Source organism: Bubalus kerabau, chromosome 14 (genome assembly GCF_029407905.1).
Source record: "Bubalus kerabau isolate K-KA32 ecotype Philippines breed swamp buffalo chromosome 14, PCC_UOA_SB_1v2, whole genome shotgun sequence".
In the NCBI taxonomy this organism is placed as follows: Eukaryota; Metazoa; Chordata; class Mammalia; order Artiodactyla; family Bovidae; genus Bubalus; species Bubalus kerabau.
The window spans coordinates 33,642,476-33,662,959 of NC_073637.1; the positions used below are offsets into that span (position 1 = coordinate 33,642,476).

Genomic DNA, 20,484 nt, shown 5'->3' on the forward strand with positions numbered 1-20,484 from the left:
AAAATTGTCAACTTCACTAGAGTATGTAATTTTCAAAATGTATATATAGTACTTGCTTACTAAGCTATACTAAATCTTTCCACTTAAATACCCTTTCAACAGGAGCAATTTAACCAGAGTTCCTTAACACTGAGCTCATGGAACTTATAAATCATACCTGCTATCATCATAAATCATCCTAGCCACTTTCAGTCTGGTTCTTGCCTCTGACATTTATGAAAACTTTGCTCTTGGAGGATCTAGTCTATGCAGCAATGCTTTTCCAGTACAATGACCTCAATTTCTCAGCTTCAACTTCAATATCATTTCTCTCCACCCTCACTTCATTCACCAAGAAACATACCCATATTGTGGGCTTTTTTCTTCTCTTCCAAGGTCTAGAATATTGAAATTCTGATCTCAGAAAACCTCATTTCTTCTATATCCCCTGTTTTTCACTCCTGATGAACTTGTTCTTTGCCTTTACTTATTGCAGTTTCTAAGACTGCCCACAGGCTTCTTAGAATTTCATTGAACTCTCTAGCTGACTATGAATTACACCACTAAATTTCTCACTAGACCCTTCTTTTCTAGCCCTTTTCTGCTTTTGATTTACTAATTCTCAATTCTGAAGTCCAGTTTCTCCATTTTCGATCTCAACAGGGAGATGGAGAAAATCTGTTGTAAATTCATTCATTCTGAAGTCTTTCTCCATTACCAATAGTATTATAGGTGCCTTTTTCTAGACTTTCACTTACAGACCCTTCGTCATTCTCTTCTGGTCCTGCCCCTTACTTTATCACTGTTTCCACTCTCATTATGGGTAGTTAACCCAGCACCTCCTCTGCTTCCATCCCACTCTTCACCTTTCTCCTAGCTCAGGAAGAACTGCTGCTCGTCTTTTACACGTGATATTGTCTGATGCTATTTTTTGTTGCCTTCTCTGGTAGTGAGAGGGTCCCTTCTCCAGGACCTTGTTTTGCTAATAGACCACCCCTTCTCTTGCATCCTCATTGACCAAACTGTCCCAGCCCTACTTCCCTGGAGCACTTCCTTCTCAAGATCCCTATTATATATTATCTTCTTTTTCTTCTTTCTTTTGCTTTAGCTCTCAAAAGATAATCTATATATGTTGCTTCTACATCCTCAACCACTTTCAATCTGGTTCTTGCCTCTACCAGACTATGAAGCCTTTGTTCTTGAAGGTCACCTATGACAGCGGGCCTAATCTCCTTTTTCATTTTTTCCTTGCTCAGATCACACTTTTAGCCTCTCAGCAGCATTTAACCTAGCTGATAATCCATTCTGGCAACTCTCTCCTTCTGGCTTTTGTGACCTTATACACTCCAGCTTTCCAGCACAGAACTGAAAGCCCACACTGTGGGCTTGGACTGTGTCCAATCACAGCACCTTCTGGGATTCTTTGTGCCTCAGTCTTCCTTTTGAAAAAGGGATCATAGTACCTACTGCATAGAGTTGTTTTGAAAATTAAAGCAATCAGGATGCATTTGGTGTTACTGTTTAATACCTTTAACCCCAAAGTGCCTAGTATGCAGTTTTTAGCATAACATGCTTTTAATAATTAACTCATAAATGAATAAATTTTCATAGAAGAATCTTTATATACTTTTTCCTGAAGTTTATATGATCCAGCCTAACATTACACCATTATTTAAAAATTTTCCCTCTCAAATGATACCACTTTTTGATGCCATTTTTGCTAGGACTAGTTAGACAGAATTACATAACGATGACAATCAAATGACTCTGCTGTTTCCCAGGACCCCTTTGCTTCAGTTGGGGCCAGAAGGTAGGCTGTGGCTTTCTTGTCCCTCTGGGTTAGAGTCAGTCACTGGAACTGCAAATAGTAGCCATAGTAGCCGAAGTCAGAGACAATATTTGCCAACCCTTACATCATGGTGATATGACAGCCTCATTTCTATGGTAACAGGTTGCTCTCAGTAAATATAACACTATGACTGTGTCTTAAAACCAAGCTGAAAGGTGAACTGTGAGTAAGGCTTTTTAAAAATTAATGTTTTTAGATTTTTAATATATATTGTATTGGCATTAACTGGTAATGTGATTTTAAAAAATACTATATTTCCCCTTTCAAAGTGGCTCTTTTAAAAGACAGTTATAGAAAGGTCAGCATTAGACCAATGATCATTAACTTAAAAAAAATTTCTGATACTTAAGATATCACCATTACCAGGATAAACTTATAAACAATGTTAATTAACAAGCCAAGCATTTCTTCTGAAGGCTGAAGAAGTGATTGGTTAGAAATGGATAAATTGGTTACAATGGATAAATTAAAGAAATTAAGAAATTTGCTAGCTCATTGAAAAGTATAATTGAATGTCAATGTCTGTACACCCACATATAATGTACATTATATGATTCACTATATGGTCATGGTGAGCTTCTAGAATGACACTAGATATTCAGGAATATATGGTTTCTCACTAGATTTTCTAAATCATATAGTCAATGAATTTTATTTTTACATTTCTTTTTGGCTACACTGGGTCTTTGTACATGGGCTCTCTAGTTGTGGAGAGTGGGGTCTTCTCCTGTGGTGTGTGGACCTCTCATTGTGGTGGCATCTCTTGTGGCTCCCAGGCACTAGGTGCTCAGGCTTCAGTGGTTGTCACACTTGGCCTAGTTGCCCCAAGGCATTTGGGATCTTCCTGGACCAGGGATTAAACCTGTGTCCCTGGCATCGGCAGGCAGATTTTTAACCACTGGGTCACCAGAGAAGTCTGTTAATGAATTGCACAGTTTGAAAGACTATGGGAAATGACCTAGTCCCATTCCTCATGCATCAGTTGTGCAAACTGAAGCCCAGGATTATCGTCTTTGTCAGGATTCTGTCTAACTAGTGGCAGAATTAAGACTAGAATCCATGTCTCCTGGTTCTATATATGTCCAAGTTATGTCCATACACTGGAAAGAACTTGTTACTCTTTATCTCTTTATTTCACATGAAATAGGAGATACTTTAATTACCATTCAAGAAGAAATTCAGTTGATGGTGTTATGTAAGAAATAGAATGTCATAACAAGAACGGTGAAGGAAAGGGATAAAAAGGAAGCTCTTTCAGAGCTGAAACATTACTTCATTTTCTTCTCAAGGCCCATTACCATTTCACAGGAGTTACACCTGCTTAAGGAGCCCATTTGGGTACTTTGTACTGTCATGAGATCTCAGTTCAACTCTGTCGTCTTTATTACGTGCTTAGCATATTCTCTGTGTAGGATTTATTTGAATTGGGACAGTCATTTCTGTCAAGCAGCGTAAAACTAGTCAGACGTAAACTTCCATCTTCCTTGGCTAATTTGGTAGTCAAAAATTTCATTTTGGGGAGTGGGGAACATATTTTCTCTCTCTCTCTTTTTTTTTTTTTTAAAGGGAAGTCATTACACAGGATATTGGTTCAAGAGATGATTCCAACACAGCATCCAAAGGAAACTTACACAATGTGCTGGAGGCAGGCCCGTATCGGTACTGTACCCCATGAACTGACCGAAGTGCATTCACAGCCTTATAAGCTGCAGATTCCTATTAATTTAAATGGAGAAATTATATCACATACATCACTGCATTGAAACCTTTAGAAACACCGACATGTTGTCTGAGTATTATCAGTACTCAATTTAGAGAACGCTGGGCACACTGATGAATAGCTGTATTTAATGGTAATATTGTTATTCTTTGTTGCATATTGCATTTTGCAATATGTTTTAGAGCACACTATTTCCCTTAATTTCTACAGTGAGCCAGTGATCAGTAATATTTCCATATATAGACAAGGAAAGGAAGGTTCATCAAGGTTCAGTGGTCAGACTGGGGTTACACTGCATGGAATGGTTGGGTTGAAATAAAGACATCTTCCGAGACCGATTTAGTGTTCTGCCCTCTTTATTTTGAACTAGTTCAGAGACACCATTTCTATAAATTACAAAATGCTTGACAGGGCAGAGCTCATGTCAGTCTTACTCATAGCTACATATACACCATTTAGCAACATGGTTGTATATAACAGATGCTTAATCACTATTTTTAAGAGAAATTAAAAAAAATAGATTATTTTAATTAAAATTTTTTTTTTAGCCACACAGCATGAGAGATCTTAGTTCCCTGACCAGGGATGGAACCTGCGCCCCCTGCAGGGAAAGCATGGAGTCTTTGCTGCTGGACCATGAGGGAAGTCCCCTTAATCACTATTTCTTGCATGTATGTTGAATAAGCATAGATCTGCAAGAGCATCAAGATAATCTTTTTGATCCTTAAGTACATACTTCAGTGGCTAGGTTCAAGGTAGTTAAAACCCATTTGAATCAGTTCCCAAACCCTTTAATTCAGTAGGAGTGACTCCTCTTGTTCTGTGTGTTTATCCTTCGTGGGAATGGACCACACTTTCAGAATGCTTCCTGACTTCTAAGGTTACACACTCCTCTGGCAGAGCTCAGCCAGGTGTGGCTAAGATGTAGAAATTCTAAGGTGGAACTTTCTACCTATGCCAAAAAGCAGGAAAAATAAATGCCATCAAAATACCTAAAGGTGAATATTCCTAAGATGAACTCAAATGATAAAGACTACCCTGTGAAAACATTTTCAAATGGTGTGAAAGGACTAGTTTCAACAAGGAGTTAGAGACATATTGAGTGACCAGTGAGGGGAAAATAAGTATGCTGAGACTGGTGTATGACTCTCCCATTTCCACTTGCCTGTGAATAATTTAATGCAGCACACTGAAGCACTCTGGGCAACGCGGTGTTGTATGTTGCGCCTGGCTTCAGTCTGCTGTTCTCGCTTACCTCCGGGATGCAGAGAGCAGCATTTGCAGCAAACACTACAAGGGGCTATTTAGGGACCAGGCAGTAGGACCTGACAAACATTTATTATTGATCTCCCTGATGATGACATTCTCCTTGTGGGAGCCAACAGAATAGGAATGTAAACACCATAATGAGGTATCTTTATGGAGAATGTGCAAAGACTTTTAACATTTTCTCCAATGGCCTCAGCAATAGTCCATGGCAAGGGCAGATATTTCTACATTTAGAAGATTACTGCATCCTGATATGAACAGACCTTTTTTCCTTATTATTTCAGATGACTAAACCCAAAGGGGGGAAAAAAAACTATTGAGAAAAAAAAAAAAAAGATAACCACTCTGCCTGTTTTCACAAAACATAGTTTTAGCCTTTTGTGATCACTGGACTTCTGTGACTGGGGTGTATGTTGATAAGAGGTTTAGGCATATTCCTTCCACAGAGTAGAAACTTCATCAAATTTTCTAAGAATTATTTTCCAGGGTGGCATCTATTTAGATGAGTTTAAGTGATTCTTCCTTTCTCCATTGCTTTTTTCCCCCGAGTTGTTCAGAAGGACCCAGGCCTCCTTTATTGGATCTCAGCTAAGTAAGGAGTATATTTGTTCTTTAAATATTTGTATATTTAAAGCAAGTTTGGGGACTTCTCTAGCAATCTGGTGTTTAAGACTCCATGCTCCCAGTGCAGAGGGTACAGGTTCCAACCCCGGTTAAGGAACTAAGATCTCACGTGCCACATGCTGTGGCATAGCATGGCCAAAAATAATAATCATTTTTTAAAAGTTAAAAAAAAAAGATCTTCATGACCTAAATATGTTAGCAGAACCACAGACTCCTACATATTGATGGAATGCTTTTGAACAAGTTGAACAGAATTTAATGGTTTCTGGTTAACATTCACAGACTATCTAGTTTCTGAGAACTGTAATCTTGGTATTAGCAATTTAGCTTATCTGCAACCCACGAACAGGATTTCTCAATAGGGTTACTGCTGACAGTTTGGACTGAATTGCTCTTTGCTGTGGAAGGCTGTCCTGTGTAATGTAGGATATTTCATAGCATCCTTGGCCTCTACCCACTAGATGCCAGTAACATCTTCCACCCCTGTGGTGGCAATCAAAAAATGTCCCTAACATTGTCCAGTGTCCCTTGGGAGGAGAGTTCATCACTGATCCAATTTTCATACCATATCCTCTAATCCAAGACAAAAAGAAAGTAATTTAACTGCTGGTGGGAAAATAAATTCAAAATATGGAGACCATCCTCATGTGATAGTTTGAATACATTGCATATTCTATATAATCAGTTGTGAGGATACAAACAGACGCTGTGCCCAATTTAGAAAGGGATGAACAACTGCCTATAGAAATATTGCAGTACAGGTGCTACGCTGCCAGGGCACTAACACCGAAAATGAAAAGCGTCTTTGCTCCACTGAGGAGCTGAAGAATAGCACCATCTAGCATCACTCCCACCTTTACAGTATTTCTCAAGAGAGAGAATTTGCTCAGAATTCTTGCACAAAAGGCTAAGAACAGAGTTCCTCTTTTGGATAGGAAACAAGCCTTCCCCAGACCACCTTCTGACCACCTCATGTTCCTCATTCCTCTTAGGTCCTGGATATCTAGATCAGGGATTCCTGCAATCCCAAGCAACAGATGCAGGATTTGGAGATTGAGGTATAGGAAGAAAGGGGATGCTTTTATGAAAAAAACTTTAAAGTGTAACATACCTACAGAAGTGTATACAAATTAAATTTATAGCTTGATGAAGGATCACAAATTGCACACACTCATCCAGTAACCAGCATCCAGACAAAGAACAGAACATCAACAGCAACCCAAAGCTTGCCTACGCCCCCTCCCAATCCCTTCTCCCTCCTTGTTCCTTACTTGTAACACTATCTATTAGCTAGGCCTGGCTTTGAACTTCATTGGCCTCTAGATGCTACAGGCTCAGAACCAGACTCATTTACAAGGAATTAATTCCTGTAGTGGATAGCTTGTTGGGTTTCTGAGATGAGGAGAGGAAGGAACTCTGCTCTTTCACTTTCAAGTAATCTCATGCTTGAAAAGCTGTTCATTCTAAGCACCAACTTGTCAGATACATGCCCAGAGACTTAGTGGCATTAAGCAAATAGCGCTTATAAATTAAAACTTGCTTCTAATTAATGAGAGTCAGACCATAATTTATGAACAATTATTTACTCAATAAAGTTAATTACACTCCTGCATATGTGACCGAAGTTGTAAAACAATCAAATCTATCCTGACATTTTCCAAATAACATGTGGTAAGAAAGTAAATAGTTTCAAATGATAGCATTTGAGAAGCAGTGTAGCACAGTGGTTAAAAGCAACAACATTTGAGCTAGATTTGGAGTGAATCCTGGGTATGACAGTGAGTAGTGGTGTGTTCTTATTTTAATTATTTAGTATGCTTAGGTTTCAGTTTCCTCATCTATAAAATGAGGATAATAGTTACTGTATATGATTAAGACCTTTCTTAATCATATACAGTAACTATTATATATATATACTATATACTATACTATATATATAGCTATATATTATATATAATATATATACTATATATATAGTATATATAACTATATATACTATATATATACTATATATATAACTATATATATGTATAACTATAGTTATACATATACTATATAACTATACTATAGTTATACTATATAACTATATAGTATATATATATATAGTATAGTATATATAGTATAGTGTGTGTATATATATACACAATGCTTGTTGCATCATTACATAGGACCATCTTGGCATTAGAAAAGCATGAAGCCCGACACACATATCCAGCTTCAAGTACTTACCACACAGCTAAAATTGGGGATTGTTGCATACTTGTAAGAATATGGATACAGCAACATCTGAGCATATGCGTGAAAAGATAGGTAAGCCGTGATGTGCTTCCTGTGCTTTCGGAGGAAGTTAGCTACAGCTTTCACTTCCGGCTCCGATTCTGGGAACGGGCCACAGTATGTATCGTCACAAGGATGCGTGGAGGCTCCTTCATCTGCAAGTTAGAAAGGAAAATGGGGTGTAGGCACGGGCAGGCAAGAAGCAAGAAACGCAAATAGCCATTGTTAAACGGATTCTTCTGTTGTTTCTGTAAACACACGATATTATTAAGCAGTTCGTCTAATTTGTCATTTACTGAAATTAATACTGAAAAATCCAAGGTGGCTCAGGCCTCCATGTATATAATGGCCGGGCAGCCTGAATAGGAACTGGATGCTGCTTGTTTAGCGAAGCCTGCATAAAACACCCTAACGGGAGGGCTCCAACAGCTGGAGAACTAATTCTGTATGATCCCCCCAGAGCAGGTAAGGCCTCTTGTTTATATACTGCATGACACTTGCACTTTCCCACCATAACACTCAACCCACTTGTCCTAAGTGTCAATAGTTACTCATTTAATATGCAGTCAATATTTACACTGACCTGGGTGCCTGGGATATACTGGAAGACAACATAGGAAGAAATCCCTGCTATAACCGAACCCGCATTCAGTCTGGATTCTTTGTTAGATTCTAATGCTCTGTGAAGGCAGGGACTGTGTCTTTCTTTTTGGGCACCTGACAACTAGAACAATAATATGCAAGTGTTCAACAAACAGTTGTTGAATAAGTAAATGTCAGATCAAAAGAAAAGTCTAGACATCTGTATAGATGTCTGATAAGATACAAATATTGATATATTAAGAACAGGGAGGCAAAACAGAAATAATTCCACAGAACATGCCAATTTCTGTTATATTTTTAGATCAGCTATAGTCAAACTGGTTTTATAAAACCCAAGAGAGCTCTCTAGTTATCTTCAGGGTCAGTTCAGTTAAGAAATCCTCAAAAGTAAATTTTAATATTTTTGAAATTAAAAAATTACGGAAGTCCATGAAGGAGAGGGAGGAAAATAAGATTTACAGTAATAATCACAGAGGATTAAGGTTCCAAGAAATTTTGGAAATAATGGCATTTTCCATAGTGATTTGCCATTCTGAGTCCTTGCTATCTCTCCTATAACTGGAACGCTGGAACTCTTTCCATAAACAAATGGAAAATGGTTGGTAGGTCTATGACCTAGTCTAGCACTACTGAAAATGAAAAAACTAAGACCAGGCTAATTCTTGAGGACATTATGTCTCATTTATGCAGAAGGAGTCAGGATAGGGAACTTAAAGCAATTGTGGTTTTCTTCCTTGGACTCTAATTTTGAACTCAAAGCCTCAAAAGCAACTGGGATATATATGGAACTCAGAACTTAATATAAAAACTATAGCTAAGGCTCCAAAAGGAACAGAAAAAACTAGACCTTTGAGCAACACTTATGTAAAGGAGAGATCACAAACTGAGCAACTACTTCCAGAGGGAGCAGAAGTAATGAGCTAGAGAAACAAGAGCTCACAACAACCATAGTAAATATTCTCAAGGGCATATGGGAGGGCACTGGAAACATTAGACAGGGGCAAGAAGTTATAAAAAAGAACCATAAGATATAATGGAAAAAACTTAACTCATGGGTTGCATGAATGCAATCAATGTGTGAATTGATGAGATGGAGTGGATTTTGAAACATTCCCAGAGGCATTGAGAAGGGAACAAAGAATTGTAAAAATGAAAAAAAAATTAAAGGACATGAAAAATAGAATAATCGCCAACATCTGATTAGTAGGGCTTCTAAATGAAAAATCAAGTTAACCACTTGAAGAATTGCTAATTGAAATTTTGCCACGATTAAAGGTTAAATGGTCTTATTGTGTACCAACATGAGAGAGAAAAGGAAAAATATCAACATGATACAGTTAAGTGAAATTTAGGAGCAAGGAATCAATTCCAGAGAGAAAGCAGCAGACCATCTATAGAGGAATGAAATTAGATTCACATCTGACATTTTAAATAGCAACACTTGTTCAGTCACTAAGTTGTGTTCCAGTTCTTTTCGATCCCATGGACTGCAGCATGCCGGGCTTCCCTGTCCTTCACTATCTCCCAGAGTTTGCTTAAATTCACTAACTCATGTCCACTGAGTTAGTGATGGCATCCAACAATCTCATCCTCTGTCGTCCCCTGTTCCTCCTGCCCTCAGTCTTTCCCAGCATCATGGTCTTTTTCAATGAGTCGGCTGTTCACATTAGGTGGCCAAAGTATTGGAGCTTCAGCATCAGGCCTTCCAGTAAATATTCATGGTTGGTTTCCTTTAGGATTGATTAATCTCCTTGCAGTCCAAGGGACTCTCAAGAGTCTTCACCACCACCATTATTTGAAACCATCAGTTCTTCAGTGCTCAGCTCACCTGACATTTTAAACAGCAAAACTAGAATAATATTTGCAAAGTTTTTTTGAAACAGGAAATTTGAGTCTAGACTTACAGCTGAATTCATTGAAATGCGAGAGTGAAATAAAGATGTCATAGTTATTGGCATATTTTCATTGGTTATTTTTTCATTTTAAATGTGTACTATTTTCACTTACAGTTTTTAAATTTCATGTATTACATAATTTTAAAGTTTTAAAAAGATTTTAGTTATCATCAATTTTGTCAGATTGCTTACTAAGATTGTTATTATTGATATTTTCACAAGCAATGGTCAAGAGCACCATCTCTTTCAACAATACCCTGAAAGTGCATCACCTTTTGATTTTTGCCTTTGATGGCAAAATTTAATTTGCCTTCCTTATTGCAAGTATGTTTGAACATTGATTTATAGGTTGAAATTGGATTGGACATGCCTCTGAATTGGTTAATCTTGTCTTTAGCTCATATTATTGTTGGGCTGTTTATCTTTTTTGGTTGGTTGGTTTAGTTGCTAAGTTATCTCCAACTCTTGCAACCCCATGGCCCATAGCCCCCCAGGTTCCCTGTCCATGGGATTTCCCAGGCAAGAATATTGGAGTGGGTGGCCATTCCCTTCTCCAGAGGATCTGCCCGACCCAGGGAGCAAACCTGTGTCTCCTGCATTGGCAGTGGGGGAATGAGCCACAAGGGAAGCCCTACTCATGTATAAAAGAGCTTTGTATAGATGTTTGTCATCTGCATTGCATTTTATCCTCATATTTATACTTTCCAATTGTTTATGATAGCTTTTTATAATTTTAAACATCTTAAATTTTATATAATTACTATGTCTTTTTCAATGGCTTTTGGGTTTCCTGTCTTGGTTAAGAATTTTTTCCTATTCTGAGGGATTATAGCTTGTTTGTAGGTTTTCTTCTAAGAATGTTGTCATTTAAAAAAAATTATTATTTTTGGCTGTGCTGGGTCTTTGGTGCTGCGTAAGCTTTTCTGTAGTTGCCGTGCGCAGGGGCTGCTCTCTAGTTGCAGTGTGCAGGTTTCACTGCTGTGGCTTCTCTTGTTGCAGAGCACGGGCTCTTGGTGTGTGGGCTTCAGTAGTTGTGGCACGTGTGCTCAGCAGTTGCAGCTCCTGGGCTCTGGAGCACAGGCTCGATAGTGGCGCATGTGCTTAGTTGCTCAGCAGCGTGTGGGATTTTCCCGTGTCAGGGATCAAGCCTATGTCTCCTGCATTAGCAGATGGATTCTTTGCCACTGAGCTACCAGGGAAACCTCAAGAATGTTATCATTTTATCTTTTTTCCATCTAAGTCTTTAATCCTTTTGGATTTCTTTTTATACATATGTAACACACAGCTTTGTCTTCAGTTTTTCTATATTGATAGACAATTCATTCAGCATAATTTATTAAATATTCTACCATTTTCCCACTGAATTGAAAAACCACCTTGGTCATATATTAAACTCTGTTGCATTTGTTGATCTATTCCTGGATTCTCTGTTCTGCTGTTCTATTAGTCTCTTTCCATATTGTCACCCTATTAGTCTATAGTAGCATTAAGATATGTGCTGATATCAGACAAGTTCCCCTTACTGTTATTCTTTTTTTCAGTGCTTTTTAGGGTCTATTTGCTTTTCCATATAGATTTAATAATCATTTTATCAGTCCCCCAAAACATAAATGAAAAACCCTGTTGAGACTCTAACTGGAATTGCACTAAATTTATACTGATTTTTTGAGGATATTATAATACTGAGTCACCCAATCCAAGGACATGTTACACCATTCCATTTGCTCAGATGGTGTTTTATGTTCATCATCAATATTTTATCACTCTTTTCTTCAGTATATCTTGTTTATTGTTGTTATTACTATGAATTGGTAACTATTTCTTTTTAAAAATTGTTACACAATTTTAATGGTTACCTTTCATTTACAGTTATTACTAAATATTGCTATATTCCCCATGTTGTACAGTATGTCCCTGAATTTATCTTACACCTAGTGGTTTGTACCTTCCATTCCCTCATCCCATAACTGCCCCTCCACCCTCCTCCTAGTAACTATGCTTGTTCTGTATATCTGTGAGTCTGCTTCTGTTTTTGTTACATTCGTTAATTTGTTGTATTTTTATTTTACACGTAAAAGTGGTATCATTCAATCTTCCTACTTCTGTATGACTTATTTAATGTAGCATAATGCCCTCTAAGTCCACGCATGTTGCTGAAAATGGCAAAATTTCATTATTTTTATGACTGAGCAGTATTCCAATGCATATGTATATCACATCTTCATCCATTCATCTGTTGATGGACACTTACATTGCTTCCATATTTTGGCAGTTATAAATAATGCTGCTCTGAACATTGGAGTGCATTCCTTCTTGAATAAGTGTTTTTTGTTTTTGATATGTACCCAGGAGTGAAATTGCTGGGTCATATGGTAATACTGTTTTTAGTGTTTTGAGAAACCATACTGTTTTCCCTAGTGGCTACCATTGGTAGCTATTTTCCAAATGGTCCTCTAAGAGTGTGGTGGTAGAAGTCACTTCATGATACCATGAGAACTCCTCCTGTTCTCCCCCTTCCTGTCCTCTACCAGATCCATCAGACCTAACTAGGAATTAGTTGTCCAAACCATCTCTTTAAACTTCATTTTGGAGCCTTCTGTGCTGTCAAAATAAAAAAAAATGTGGCCCATTAAATTTTATATTAAATATATGTTATTTACACATATAAATAGTGTTTTCTGATAACTGTATCCTTAGATAATATCATATTGGGATAATGAGTGACAGCTCAACTGACATTTCTTTAGAAAATCAGACCCTCTTCTAAATAACATTCTAAGTTGCTAAATTACTTGCTTTGTTCAAACTGTCAAGAAAGAAGGCCCATAATTCTTTAGTATTCTCATTTTCCATTCTTTCTATAGATTGTGAAGTATTTCTAAGCCATTCCTGAATCTGTAGAAGCTAGAGATCTACTTGTTTTTCATCTAATAGTGGGTAAGGATTGCCGTCTTCTATCCTTTATAAGGTAAGAAAAACCAAACAATGCTTTTCTTTTCCAAGAAATACACTTCTTCTGAGTAGCAAGGGGGATAACTACACTGTACTGAAGACAGAGCTAGTGCTAGTATTCCTTTCTGGAGTGGGGAGCATTCGCGGCGAGATTGAGGTGGGATGCTGAGAGTCTTGTATCCCTGGCTGTGTGGCCACAGGGAGACACTATTCTTGACCTGAAGCACTTGCTTTCCCACATCTTCACTAAATCTTCTCTGGGTATATCTGAGGTTTTTGTAACATCGCTTACTAACATAGGTGGTAAAGATCTAACACAGGATGGGAAGAACAGCAGGGTTTGGAATATAGAATAGTTCTACAGATGACTATGTCTGGCTGTAAATTCAGTAGCATGTATGTTGTACTGTAGTTATTTATTTTTATAGACTCTACCACTTCTGTAGAGGGTGAACTCCTCTAGGACAGAAGTCATGCCTTATTATTCCCAGTACTTAGCAAAGTGGACACCTTTGCTCCACTCTAATTGTTGTTGAATGAATAAACTGAGCTGACCCTCCTCAGGGGGGGTGCTTATATCTTGGACTATTTCATTGAATCCAGGTTTTTGCTTAGACAATACCAGTTCATCTCCATGGAACGCTGAGGACTCACCAGGGCAACACCACCACCACCACCAAACTACCTTCAAAAAGCCTGTTGGTGTATGAAAACACTCTATTACCTAAGCATTTCTTGAATAATTTCAAATCCGAAATTCTGAGCTTTCCCAAGATTGCTACTGCTAAGTCACTTCAGTCGTGTCCGACTCTGTGTGACCCCATAGAGGACAGCCCACCAGGCTTCCCCGTCCCTGGGATTCTCCAGGCAAGAACACTGGAGTGGGTTGCCATTTCCTTCTCCAATGGATGAAGGTGAAAAGTGAAAGTGAATTCGCTCAGTCGTGTCCGACCCTCAGCGACCCCATGGACTGCAGCCTTCTAGGCTCCTCCATCCATGGGATTTTTCAGGCAAGAGTACTGGAGTGGGGTGCCATTGCCTTCTCCGTTCCCAAGATTATACCTTAATAAATGTTTAGCAAGGAAATGGGTTACTTCAAAACTTCTTCTCTATGGTGATGAGCCCCAATTGTTTATGCATGTAGATGCAAATCCTCCCTTGCCCCTAACACAAGCTATCCTGAGTGATAGTTTCATGAGTGAGCTTTTAATAGGTCATAGCCAAAAAGGGCCATTAAGTTTCCTCTTAGATTGCATAAAAGCTGTGACAGTATGCTGATACGTTTCTTTCAGAGGATGGATGGAGAGATATTTGTAACTGGAGGGGAGTGTTTACAACAGGAAGGCATTTTTTTTTCCCTTTAGCCTCAGACTTTATTGTTTGAATATTTGCGACTGTTATTCTATACACAAATGTTAATTTCTTATAAAACTCTATATTCTGTATTGCTTGGTCACCTCACTCTCCATTTTATGCCACATTTCCATCAAGAACTATTTCCTCAAGGAACGTGCAGAGAGAGCAGAGGGGTGTGGAGGATGGACAGGGCCAGAAAAGGTATAGGCTGGCCAGTGAAGCAGGAAAATGGTCCATGGCTTAAGAAGGACCAGGTGATCCTTCAGGAGACCAGAAGCCTTACCTGGCTTCTCACAGAGCTTGAAATATTTTCCTCCCTTGGCTTCTGATATACTCTCCTCCTTTTCCCATCTCTACTATTTTTTTTTCATTTATTATTATTTTTATTGGAGTATAATTGCTTTACAATGTTGTGTTAGTTTTTTTTAAATTTTATTTTTAAACTTTACATAATTGTATTAGTTTTGCCAAATATCAAAATGAATCCGCCACAGGTATACATGTGTTCCCCATCCTGAACCCTCCTCCCTCCTCCCTCCCCATTCCATCCCTCTGGGTTGTCCCAGTGCACTAGCCCCAAGCATCCAGTATCGTGCATCGAACCTGGACTGGCAACTCGTTTCATACATGATATTACACATGTTTCAATGCCATTGTCCCAAATCTTCCCACCCTCTCCCTCTCCCACAGAGTCCATAAGACTGTTCTATACATCAGTGTCTCTTTTGCTGTCTCGTACACAGGGTTATTGTTACCATCTTTCTAAATTCCATATATATGTGTTAGTATACTGTATTGGTGTTTTTCTTTCTGGCTTACTTCACTCTGTACAATAGGCTCCAGTTTCATCCACCTCATTAGAACTGATTCAAATGTATTCTTTTTAATGGCTGAGTAATACTCCATTGTGTATATGTACCAGAGCTTTCTTAACCATTCATCTGCTGATGGGCATCTAGGTTGCTTCCATGTCCTGGCTATTATAAACAGTGCTGTGATGAACACTGGGGTACATGTGTCTCTTTCCTTCTGGTTTCCTCAGTGTGTATGCCCAGCAGTGGGATTGCTGGATCATAAGGCAGTTCTATTTCCAGTTTTTTAAGGAATCTCCACACTGTTCTCCATAGTGGCTGTACTAGTTTGCATTCCCACCAACAGTGTAAGAGGGTTCCCTTTTCTCCACACCCTCTCCAACATTTATTATTTGTAGACTTTTGGATCGCAGCCATTCTGACTGGTGTGAAATGGTACCTCATAGTGGTTTTGATTTGCATTTCTCTGATAATGAGTGATGTTGAGCATCTTTTCATGTGTTTGTTAGCCATCTGTATGTCTTCTTTGGAGAAATGTCTATTTCGTTCTTTGGCCCATTTTTTGATTGGGTCATTTATTTTTCTGGAGTTGAGCTGTAGGAGTTGCTTGTATAGTCTTGTGATTAGTTGTTTGTCAGTTGCTTCATTTGCTATTATTTTCTCCCATTCTGAAGGCTGTCTTTTCACCTTGCTAATAGTTTCCTTTGATGTGCAGAAGCTTTTAAGGTTAATTAGGTCCCATTTGTTCATTTTGCTTTTATTTCCAATATTCTGGGAGGTGGGTCATAGAGGATCCTGCTGTGATGTATGTCAGAGAGTGTTTTGCCTATGTTCTCCTCTAGGAGTTTTATAGTTTCTGGTCTTACGTTTAGATCTTTAATCCATTTTGAGTTTATTTTTGTGTATGGTGTTAGAAAGTGTTCTAGTTTCATTCTTTTACAAGTGGTTGACCAGATTTCCCAGCACCACTTGTTAAAGAGATTGTCTTTAATCCATTGTATATTCTTGCCTCCTTTGTCAAATATAAGGTGTCCATATGTGTGTGGATTTATCTCTGGGCTTTCTATTTTGTTCCATTGATCTATATTTCTGTCTTTGTGCCAGTACCATACTGTCTTGATAACTGTGGCTTTGTAGTAGAGCCTGAAGTCAGGTAGGTTGATTCCTCCAGTTCCATTCTTCTTTCTCAAGATTGCTTTGGCTATTCGAGGTTTTTTGTATTTCCATACAAATTGTGAAATTATTTGTTCTAGCTCTGTGAAGAATACTGTTGGTAGCTTGATAGGGATTGCATTGAATCTATAGATTGCTTTGGGTAGTATACTCATTTTCACTATATTGATTCTTCCAATCCATGAACATGGTATATTTCTCCATCTGTTAGTGTCCTCTTTGATTTCTTTCACCAGTGCTTTATAGTTTTCTATATATAGGTCTTTAGTTTCTTTAGGTAGATATATTCCTAAGTATTTTATTCTTTCCGTTGCAATGGTGAATGGAATTGTTTCCTTAATTTCTCTTTCTGTTTTCTCACTATTAGTGTATAGGAATGCAAGGGATTTCTGTGTGTTGATTTTATATCCTGCAACTTTACTAGTTGATTAGTTCTAGTAGTTTTCTGGTGGAGTCTTTAGGGTTTTCTATGTAGAGGATCATGTCATTTGCAAATAGTGAGAGTTTTACTTCTTCTTTTCCAATTTGGATTCCTTTTATTTCTTTTTCTGCTCTGATTGCTGTGGCCAAAACTTCCAAAACTATGTTGAATAGTAATGGTGAAAGTGGGCACCCTTGTCTTGTTCCTGAGTTTAGAGGAAATGCTTTCAATTTTTCACCGTTGAGGATAATGTTTGCTGTGGGTTTGTCATATATAGCTTTTATTATGTTGAGGTATGTTCCTTCTATTCCTGCTTTCCGGAGAGTTTTGATCATAAATGGATGTTGAATTTTGTCAAAGGCTTTCTCTGCATCTATTGAGATAATCATATGGTTTTTATTTTTCAATTTGTTAATGTGGTGTATTACATTGATTGATTTGCGGATATTGAAGAATCCTTGCATCCCTGGGATAAAGCCCACTTGGTCATGGTGTATGATCTTTTTAATGTGTTGTTGGATTCTGATTGCTAGAATTTTGTTAAGGATTTTTGCATCTATGTTCATCAGTGATATTGGCCTGTAGTTTTCTTTTTTTGTGGGATCTTTGTCAGGTTTTGGTATTAGGGTGATGGTGGCCTCATAGAATGAGTTTGGAAGTTTACCTTCCTCTGCAATTTTCTGGAAGAGTTTGAGCAGGATAGGTGTTAGCTCTTCTCTAAATTTTTGGTAGAATTCAGCTGTGAAGCCGTTCTGCTGTACAACAGCATGCACCAGCTATGCGTATACGTATATCCCCTCCCTGTTGAACCTCCCTCCCCTTCTCCCCCACATTCTCCTCTTATATTTTTCTTCCAACAACTATATTATTTCCTTCTCAGCCCTCTTTATGGGTTTGTCTTCCTCTTTTAGTCCTTAAAAGAAAAGTACCCAGTTGTTCTGCCCTTAGTCCATTTTCTCCAATAATCTCTCAATGACTATGTCTTCTTCAGCTTCTGCTTATGTATTGATAGTTTCATTCATTTAGTTCTATGCACCTCAAACTAGGACGGGTCAGTGAACAAACTAAAGTTTTCTGCCACATAGAATTTACATTTTAACGGTGGCAGTGACAGTGATGGGGAGATGAACAACACAGTGACTAAGTAATTGCACTGTGTAGTAGAAGTGGAACAGAGAAAAGGCAGAGAGTAAAAGAAAGATCAGGAATTCTGGGGATGTGAGTTGCGATTACAAAGATGGCACTGAGAGCTATTCTTAGTAGCTGAAGTTGAGCATTCTTGAAGAACACAGGCGGTCAGCCATTGCCGCTGGGGAAGAGTGTTTTGGGTGGAGCTAACAGCCAATGTGATGGCTCCACAGCGGGCCTGGCGTGTGCCTGGCCAGTGTGCATGCAGCCAAGTGTTGAGCGTGGGGTAGAAATCGACGAGATCAGACAATCAACGGGGGACCAGGTCATGTGAAGTTCTTTTTTTAATTTGGTTTTTATATTGGAGCATAGTTGCTTTACAACATTGTGTTAGTTTCTGCTGTGCAGCAAAGTGGATCAATTATACGTATACATATATCCCCTCTTCCTTGGATTTCCTTCCCATTTGGGTCACCACAGAGCACTGAGTAGAGTTCCCTGGGCTATACAGTAGGTTCTCATTAGTTATCTGTTTTATACACAGTAGTGTATATATGTTGATCCCAATCTCCCAACCATACCCACTCTTTGGTACCCATATATTAGAGTCTGTGTGTCTGTTTCTGCTTTGCAAGTAAGTCATAAGGAGACAAAAAATACTGTATATTAATACATATATGTGGAATCTAGAAAAATGGTATATGTGTGTGTTTGCCTTAGTCGCCCATTCATGTCCGACTCCTACCCCAAAAAATTAGAGTGAAAAAAATGATGAGGAAACCAGTGGGTTAGGAAGAGAGTTTTATATTATGGAGGTCAAGTGAAGCTAAATGTTTTGAAAAATAAAGCATGATTCACGTGGTCAAAGCAGCTTAGAAACTAAGTAAGGTGAGATCAAGACGTGACCATTGTATTTAGCAATGTGGGATTTGATTAGAGTATAATACTATGTGCAGTGAGTTTATATAGTATAATATTATGTGTAGGGACTAGGAGAGGATGAGACTCTGCTAAAAAGGAACAAAGGCATGGGGCAGTAGCTGGTGGAAGAAGGGGAGACAGGATTTTTTCAGATGAGAGGAATAATGGCATGCTTTCATGCTGATGGGGGAAAGCCCAGTAGAGAACCAAACAAACACACCAGCCAACCAGACAAACAGACAACAAAACAATAGAGATGGGAAAATTCCTGGAGCAATATTCTTGAGTAGGAAATATCTAGTTCAAGTCAATGTCTTGAATCTCTATCTCAAGCTTTCTGCATGTCTCCACCGGCTTGTCTCAGAGGCACTGGAAGCTCAAGCTGTCCTTAGATGAAATCATCTCTGTCTTTCCTACCCACCAAAGTGACCTCTTGCAATGTTTCTTAACCTATATTTCCCTCATTCATTGAGTGGCTCAAGTCAGAAACTTAGATGGAGAGACCCTGAAAGTAGCCCTCTCCCTAATCCCTCCATGCTGTTGGAGAGGAAATTCAGTCGATCCCATCTGTTCCACCTCTATGTGACTCCTACGAGCAAAGTGCAGACCCTCAGCATTATTCCCCTGCATTACCACAATAGTTCGTTGCCTTCAGTCTGGCTTGCCTTGAATTCAGCCTTCTCAACAATGTCATTGTAATCTTCTAAAAACGTAAAACTGATCTTATTGCTCTGTTGTTTAAAGGCCTTCATTGGCTGCCTTCTAGATAAAGTGCTAAAGTCTTTGAGTGGGTGCTAAGTCACTTCAGTCGTGTCTGACTCTGTGCACCCCCATGGACCATAGCCCGCCAGGCTCCTCTGTCCATGGGATTCTCCAGGCAAGAATACTGGAGTGGCTTGCCATGCCCTCCTCCAGGGGATCTTCCTGACCCAGGGATGGAACCTGCGTCTCTTACATCTCCTGCATTGGCAGGTGGGTTCTTTACCACTAGCACCACCTGGGAGGTCTTTACTATGGCTTAAAGGCCAGAGAGGTAGTGTGGTCAAAGTGTCTGAAAATAGTAGTGAAAGGCATTACAGTTCATCTTGTTGTGTGTTTTTCTGTCTTAAAAAAAAAATGAATTTATGGGACTTGCCTGGGAGTCCTGTGGTTAAGACTCAGCACTTCCGCTGCAGGGGGCATGGGTTCAATCCCTGGAAGGGGAACTAAGATCCCATATGCTGAGAGGCATAGCCAAAAATAAAAAAATCAAAACCCAATTGGTGATTTTTGTCCTGTTGCTATACAGAGAGCACTGTGATTGGTATTTAACCATTTACCAGATGATGTCATGGACCTTCTGTAGTTCTATAATAGTTTCAAGGTTACATAGTTCCCCCTTTTTTAGAATTCAGAATGTCAGAGGGTTATGCTTTCTCCTTCTGGCCAGATGCCTATGGGATAAGGCCCTTCATGATCTGTTCTGTTGATTTGCTTGAAATTTTAGGTTCCACCAGTCTGTCTTA

At 38.7% G+C, this 20,484-nt stretch overlaps 2 protein-coding genes across 4 annotated transcripts in view; one reads left to right on the forward strand and one right to left on the reverse strand.

Annotated features, from left to right (window-relative positions):
• The window catches only part of PREX2 (phosphatidylinositol-3,4,5-trisphosphate dependent Rac exchange factor 2), a 787,616-nt gene that overhangs the window by 22,952 nt on the left and 744,180 nt on the right, over positions 1–20,484 (forward strand). For all 3 annotated transcript variants that reach the window (XR_008702179.1, XR_008702181.1, XR_008702180.1), the window contains exon 2: positions 13,081–13,184. The gene's annotated coding sequence lies outside the window, so the exon portion shown is untranslated. The remainder of the gene's footprint in view (positions 1–13,080; positions 13,185–20,484) is intronic.
• The window catches only part of CPA6 (carboxypeptidase A6), a 309,103-nt gene that overhangs the window by 218 nt on the left and 288,401 nt on the right, over positions 1–20,484 (reverse strand). The window contains exons 10-11 of the mRNA XM_055546193.1: positions 7,671–7,873; positions 3,460–3,544 (exon numbers count right to left, since the gene is read on the reverse strand). Of these exons, the coding sequence (XP_055402168.1) occupies positions 3,460–3,544; positions 7,671–7,873 (288 nt within the window). The remainder of the gene's footprint in view (positions 1–3,459; positions 3,545–7,670; positions 7,874–20,484) is intronic.